The 7,967-nt window shown below is 40.8% G+C and overlaps 1 protein-coding gene across 1 annotated transcript; it reads left to right on the top strand.

Annotated features, from left to right (window-relative positions):
• Positions 1-222: 222 nt before the first annotated feature.
• On the top strand, positions 223-1,218 carry LOC138637949 (taste receptor type 2 member 1-like). Its single transcript, XM_069726869.1, has one exon. The coding sequence runs from the start codon at positions 223-225 to the stop codon at positions 1,216-1,218; it is 996 nt and encodes a 331-aa protein (XP_069582970.1).
• The last annotated feature ends 6,749 nt before the right edge of the window (positions 1,219-7,967 follow it).

The following is a 7,967-nucleotide window of genomic DNA, read 5'->3' as shown; positions in this document are numbered from 1 at the left end:
CAATTTTATTCATTTTTTGTGTGCTTTATCCAACATATAATTGAGTAGACAAGAAACTTGATGCTGCTTACATTTTACTAAACTAAACAGCATTCAAATCTGACGATTTATTTAGGATCAGTAGTCAAATTTCATGCAAATCCAAAATAGAAAAATCTTGTCCTCTTTCTACTTCCATATCATCTTGGATTAAAGCTAATACCACCCCAGCCTGTCTACTCGATGTTCGAACTAAATCCAGACACTGAAGAGGAAACCATGACTTTAAGCACATTTCTGCTGATTCTAAATTGTTTCTTGATTTTTCTGGGTTTGATTCTTAATCTTTTCATTGTGATGATGAACATAATTTGGTGGCTAAAAGGTAAAATCCTTCAACCCGTTGACATTATCATGACCAGCCTGGGATCTGCGAGGATCATACTTCTATTTATCTATCTCTTCTTGGCTTCAGTTATAGAAATGCTTACAGATTTGGTTGGCCACTCTAAAAATATTTCAAGTATCATTACTGCCATATTATTTGTAGCCTTCTGCAGCTTGTGGTGGGGTACCATCCTTGGGGCGTTCTACTGTGTCAAGATCACGACCTACAGAAACCAGTTATTCATGAAGCTCAAGATGAACATCTCAAACATGGTCCCTTGGATGCTCATCGGGTCTATGATCATTTCTTCTTTCTCCAGTTTGCCGTGTCTATGGAGCACATTTTCCATGAAATTCTCTAATACCAGAAATGAAAACATCAGCAATAACGTAACAAGACAACGATACCATGCGAAATACCTGAATTTACTCTTCATCAACTTTGCTGGCACCATAATACCGCTCTTTATATTTTGTGTTTCCATTTATCTCCTGATTGCCTCAGTTGTAAAACACACAAAGAATATGAAAGACAGTTCAGGATCTTCTAAGCCTCAACTGGAAGCCCATAAAAATGCGATCATAAACATGGCGTCATTTTTGTTCTTATACCTTATTTTCTTCGTAAGCTCACACTTGATGTTTTTGGGCTTTTACATTAAAGATCAAATCTTTATTTTCCTTTGTTGTATTGGTCTCTCCTCCTACCCAAGTCTTCACTCCATCCTGCTGATAGTCAGCAATGCAAAACTTAAGAGATCCGTTCTATCGGCTTCGCATGCTATCCAATCAAACATGTTTTCTATCTGGATTTCTATGAAGGCTTCTGTTTGTGTGAACAAGTTACATTAGCCAGTAGCCCAAGTGGCCACACATTTGGAAAACATTGTGGACATGTCATTATTTTTTTTTCCTTCTCTCTCTAATTTCTCCTCTTCTCATAAATTTATTACTAAAAATATTTAAAAAAAAGATAATATATGCTTCATTCAAGTTTGAGACTGGAATAAAAGTAAATTTCTGTTGTAATTGTTATATCAGATTAGCTAACTAGAGATGAATTGTCTCCGTTTATTGCGGTTGCTAGATCTCCATGATAAAAATTATACTGCTCTTTTATTGTCAAATAAATCATTAAAAAAAGAAACTTTGGTGACATTTTTGACATAATTCAAAGAAACCAATTATTTTAATTTATATAAATCCACTTGTTGTGTCTCATTCCTATTAAAGGTGCTATCAAACAGTCTTATTTTACGGTATTTTAAAATGCACTAAAATCATTAGCTTCTTTTTATTCTACAAGCCTTTTTAATAATGTTTTTAACACATTTCATATATATTGCCAATCTGTACATGTGATTATATTCTGTATCCAATATTTTCGTGCAACAACTAGTTTTCATAGTTACAAGCTAAAAAATAAAGTCTTATCCTGGTACCCATCTAACTGCTGTTAATAGGGATGGTTGTTGTGTGGCAGTAGACCTGTAAGGGTGTGCCAAAAATATACTTTGTGCATTGGGAGTAAGAAAATGTACAATGCATTAAGTGTAACCACCACAAAGAGAACAAAATAGGTGCATATAGTATCTTAAAATATAAAGTTTAATGAATTCATACAATTAAAAACAAATGTATTGTAGAGAGAGTAACTCAGTGTAGGACAACATAAACATATATATAAAGTAACACCTAATATCGCTTAAGTTATCTAATTACTTGTCCAAATATCTATATAAGACTGGTAGTCCATGACAATCAAATTAAAGCCCTAGTGGCAGGAGATATATGCTATGCAGTAAAAAAAAAATTCTGACATGTCTAAGCAAATAGTATGGTAGGTCATATAGTCTAAATGTTGAATACGCCCCCTGATGAAGCAAGGGCGAAACGTACGTTGGGGCACCAGGACCACATACCACACCATCTTGCCAGCCATGTAAAAAAAATTCTACCTTTTTAGAAGAAAATAATGAGACTGATGTGATTTATCTGGACTTTGCATTTGATACTGTTCCACATAACAGCCTTATACTGAAGCTACAGAAGCAAAGACTGGGGGAAATAATATGCAGATGGGTAAGGAATTGGCCCAATGACAGGACACAAAGAGTCATCATAAATGGTACGTTCTCTAAATGGGATATAGTCAACAGTGGGGACTGCAGGGATCTGTGCTAAGGCCAATTTTTTAAACCTCTTTATTAATTACCTTGTGGATGGGATTGAGAGTAAAGTGTCAGTTTTGGCTGACGACACCAAACTATGTAGGATATTAAAATTTGATCTTGACATTACAATATTGCAAAACAATCTAAATAAGAAGTCTGAATGGGCAAACACTTGGCAAATAAGGTTTAATGTAGATAAACGTAGAGTAATGTACCAAGGACGGAGTAATCCTAAGGCTTTATATACATTAAATGGGACTACAGCACCTGAGAAGGACTTGGGCATTGTGGTTACAAGTAAGCTGAGCAGCAGCCGCAAAAGCAAGCAAGGTGTTAGGGCTAGCGGAACGCACCGATTAAATAGAAACGTTTATTATAATTGGTGCGTTCGCAGCCCGGGGTCCACCGTGCAGGAGGAGCCTGCTGCTAGTGAATGGTGGCACTGTTTGGCGGTATAGACTAGCTCTGTTACTTCACAGAGTTGCTGTGAAAGGTAAGCACTGCGCCCTGTTAGCCTCACAGGAGCACACGCTTACTGATAGCAGTCAGTGGTTATGCAACACGCAATCTCCTCACCGGAGGAGCCAGTATTCTAGGGGCTTATTTCAGCCGGGTCCCTGAACGCACTCATACAATCTCCTCACCGGAGGTGCCGGTATTCTAGGGTCTTATTTCAGCCAGGTCCCTGAATACTTTCTCACATAACCACACTGGCACAAAGCACATAACTAAGATTTGATACTAGCGCATGGCCGTGCGGCCATGCAAACCTTATATACAGTTAGGGCCAGAAATATTTGGACAGTGACACAATTTTCGCGAGTTGGGCTCTGCATGCCACCACATTGGATTTGAAATGAAACCTCAACAACAGAATTCAAGTGCAGATTGTAACGTTTAATTTGAAGGGTTGAACAAAAATATCTGATAGAAAATGTAGGAATTGTACACATTTCTTTACAAACACTCCACATTTTAGGAGGTCAAAAGTAATTGGACAAATAAACATAACCCAAACAAAATATTTTTATTTTCAATATTTTGTTGCAAATCCTTTGGAGGCAATCACTGCCTTAAGTCTGGAACCCATGGACATCACCAAACGCTGGGTTTCCTCCTTCTTAATGCTTTGCCAGGCCTTTACAGCCGCAGCCTTCAGGTCTTGCTTGTTTGTGGGTCTTTCCGTCTTAAGTCTGGATTTGAGCAAGTGAAATGCATGCTCAATTGGGTTTAGATCTGGAGATTGACTTGGCCATTGCAGAATGTTCCACTTTTTGGCACTCATGAACTCCTGGGTAGCTTTGGCTGTATGCTTGGGGTCATTGTCCATCTGTACTATGAAGCGCCGTCCAATCAACTTTGCAGCATTTGGCTGAATCTGGGCTGAAAGTATATCCCGGTACACTTCAGAATTCATCCGGCTACTCTTGTCTGCTCTTATGTCATCAATAAACACAAGTGACCCAGTGCCATTGAAAGCCATGCATGCCCATGCCATCACGTTGCCTCCACCATGTTTTACAGAGGATGTGGTGTGCCTTGGATCATGTGCCGTTCCCTTTCTTCTCCAAACTTTTTTCTTCCCATCATTCTGGTACAGGTTGATCTTTGTCTCATCTGTCCATAGAATACTTTTCCAGAACTGAGCTGGCTTCTTGAGGTGTTTTTCTGCAAATTTAACTCTGGCCTGTCTATTTTTGGTATTGATGAATGGTTTGCATCTAGATGTGAACCCTTTGTATTTACTGTCATGGAGTCTTCTCTTTACTGTTGACTTAGAGACAGATACACCTACCACTGAGAGTGTTCTGGACTTCAGTTGATGTTGTGAACGGGTTCTTCTTCACCAAATTAAGTATGCGGCGATCATCCACCACTGTTGTCATCCGTGGACGCCCAGGCCTTTTTGAGTTCCCAAGCTCACCAGTCAATTCCTTTTTTCTCAGAATGTACCCAACTGTTGATTTTGCTACTCCAAGCATGTCTGCTATCTCTCTGATGGATTTTTTCTTTTTTTTCAGCCTCAGGATGTTCTGCTTCACCTCAATTGAGAGTTCCTTTGACCGCATGTTGTCTGCTCACAGCAACAGCTTCCAAATGCAAAACCACACACCTGGAATCCACCCCTGACCTTTTAACTACTTCATTGATTACAGGTTAACGAGGGAGACACCTTCAGAGTTAATTGCAGCCCTTAGAGTCCATTGTCCAATTACTTTTGGTCCCTTGAAAAAGAGGACGCTATGCATTACAGAGCTATGATTTCTAAACCCTTTCTCCGATTTGGATGTGGAAACTATCATATTGCAGCTGGGAGTGTGCACTTTCAGCCCATATTATATATATAATTGTATTTCTGAACATGTTTTTGTAAACAGCTAAAATAACAAAACTTGTGTCACTGTCCAAATATTTCTGGCCCTAACTGTAGCTGCAGCAAGTACAGGACCTTCCTAGAAGGACCAATGAGAGGCTGCCACAGAGCCTGAGGAACTTCAGGACCTTCCTGGAGAACCAATGGGTCTTGCTGCAGTATCTAAGCATGTGACCCTCGATCTCCAATGAGAGATCTCACACTGGGCATGCTCAGAAGGGAAAAAGCAGGACTTAGTCACAAAAGCGTCTGCTCGCCGCTGCCCAACACTGGCTTCAATGGCAGACGCTGGAAAAGCAGCAGTAACCCTCTGCACAGAGTGAGACTGAGCAAGATGCTGGGACCAACGTCTCCACTGAGCAGGCTCCACCGCCGCAGGAGAAGAATGGGAGACCGCAGCAGAGATGGCCTGAGATTCCCCCTGTGCAGAGGCGGGAACTCGACCCCTAACACAAGGTTTTAGGATGTATAAAAATAAAGATAAAATCCCGTGATCCTAACGTATTATTACCTTATTATGAATCACTGATGAGGCCACATTTAGAATATGGGATCCAGTTTTGCGCTCCACATTTTAAAAAGGAAGTAATTCAAAAGTTAGAATAATTTCAAAGACAGGCAACTAGATTTTTACAAGTGATGGAGGCCGCTAATATGATGAAAGGTTGGAAAAGTTGGGCTTGCTCAGCTTAGAAAAAAGAAGCCTCAGAGGGGATCTCATTTACATGTATAAATATATGTGTGACCAGTATAAAACACTGACACATGACGTATTCCTTCCAGGGACCATACAATGGACCAGGTGGAACTCATTATGGGTGGAAGAAGGGTGATTCCAGCAGCTAAATAGGAAAGGGTTTGTTAGGCGACGGGATTCTCCCGCTGCACGGGGTAGATTCCAAGCCTTGTCAGCATCTGCAGTCTCCCATCCAGCTTTGGCCGCTGCTGAGAATAGATGTCGGTCCCAGCATCTTACTCTGATTCATGCTATTTGTCTGGTTACTGCTGGTTCTTCAGCCAAGCCTATGGTAACCAGCGGTAGGCAGCGACGAGCGAACGCTCTGGAGACCAAGTCCAGAAATCACCCTTCTGAGCATGCTCGTGATGTGGTGATATCTCATAGGTGGTCAGTTGTCAGCTGCTCTGGTGATGTGGCAGCTCTGGATTGGTCCACGGGCAAGGTCCTGTCCAACTGGACTTAAGCTTTATGTGTAAAAGGCTATCAGAGGCGCACGCCGGTGTGCTAGTGTCAATCATTTTACATCTGTGTATGGGACATTGCTACAGTAAGGTCTATGTCAGCATGTGCTCAGGGTCAGCGGTAAGCAGATAGAATTCCGAATGCTACAGTAAGGTCTATGTCAGCATGTGCTCAGGGTCGGCGGTAAGCAGATAGAATTCCGACACCTCCGGAGAGGAGTTTGTCTGAGTGAATTCAGGGCTGGCGTTTAGCCACTAGAATTCTGGCACCTCCGGAGAGTTATTGGCTGAGTGGTTTTGCTGGCTGCGTGACCACTGTTTGCTATTTACCCCATGTGAGGGTTTCGATCCCCTGTGAGGTTAACAGGGATAGTATCCAGCATAATTTCTATTTCATTACTGTGTGCGAGTAACACAGCTCTGTTGCAGAGCATCTATTCTGTTTCTGTATGCGAGTGACACAGCTTTGTGTGCTATTCTCTGAGTGATGTGTAACTCAGTGCGAGCTAGCAATCGCTCGCTTTGTGTTCCGCTATTGTGACCCATTAGCTGCAGTTTTACATCTCTGCACGGTGAACCCCGGGTTGCGATTGCACTTCTTTATTAATTTATTTAGTGTAATCCGCCAACCCTAACAGGATTCTTTACAGTTAGAGCAGTCAGATTGTGGAATGCTCTACCACAAGATGTAGTAATGGCAGACAATATATCAGCTTTTAAAAAGGGGCTGGATGATTTCCTTGGTACATGTAACATTGCGGGTTTTAGTTAAATTAGTGACAAAATGTACAATTGGAGAAAATTTGAACTTGATGGAACGGGTTTTTTTTTCAACCTTCTTAAGTATGCAACTATGGATATGTTGGTAGTCATTAATGCATTTAATGTGCAATTTTTCCATTATTTTTGCGCGTTAGCTTGTACTGCATTCTTTGTATGATAAAAAATACCTGATCTATGGGTCAGCGTGATTACACCAATAACAAACTTCTGAATCAGAAGTAGAAAAAAGGTATGTATTGCCATTTTCTCTGACAATTAACATTTTTTTATTTTTCTGTCAATGGATCTGTGTAATTGACTTATTTATTTGAGGGGCATGTGATGTTTTTATCGCTTTCCGGAGCCATCACAGCCATGCCAAATATTCTGGCATTCTGCTCTTATTCGTGTAGGGATAGGATTCAGCTGGAGTGAGGGACATATTCTAATTGCGCACTCTTCAAAAAAACACTGTGTGTACTCTTCAACCCAGATCTGTGGGAGTACTGTGTCTTTAAGCCACTGTGTGTACTCTGCACCCCCCACCTGTGGAAACACTGTGTTTTTAAGCGTTGTGTGTACTCTGCACCCCCTGCCAGTGGGAGTACTGTCTCTCTCAGTCACTGGGTGGACTCTGCACCCTCTTCCTGAGGGAGTACTGTGCCTTAAATTCACTGTGTGGATTCTGTACCCTCCACTTGAGAGAGTACTGTGCCTTTAAGCACCTGCGTGTTTTGTAGTAGTCTGGTAAATAAATAATTTGCATCAACTGTTTTGTTGTCATTTCTAGGCAAAGAAATAACTTTTCTAAACAGGTGTGTATTTTCTAGTAGTCTGCAAAAAAAATAATTGGCATCAGCTGACTCATTGCCGTATCTTGGCCAAAGAACTTATTTTTCAAAACAGGTGTGTATTTTTTGGTATTCTGCAAAACTGCAAAAAAAAATAATTGGCATCAGCCGACTCATTGTCATTTCTAGGCCAAATAATTAATTTTTCTAGACCAGTGTGTGTTTTCTAGCAGAGATGAGCAAACACTAAAATGCTCAGATCCTCACTTTGAATACCGAGTATAATGGAAGACAATAGGA

The sequence above is a fragment of the Ranitomeya imitator genome, chromosome 5, assembly GCF_032444005.1.
Source record: "Ranitomeya imitator isolate aRanImi1 chromosome 5, aRanImi1.pri, whole genome shotgun sequence".
Lineage (NCBI taxonomy): Eukaryota > Metazoa > Chordata > Amphibia > Anura > Dendrobatidae > Ranitomeya > Ranitomeya imitator.
This window is presented reverse-complemented; position numbering and strand designations above follow the sequence as displayed.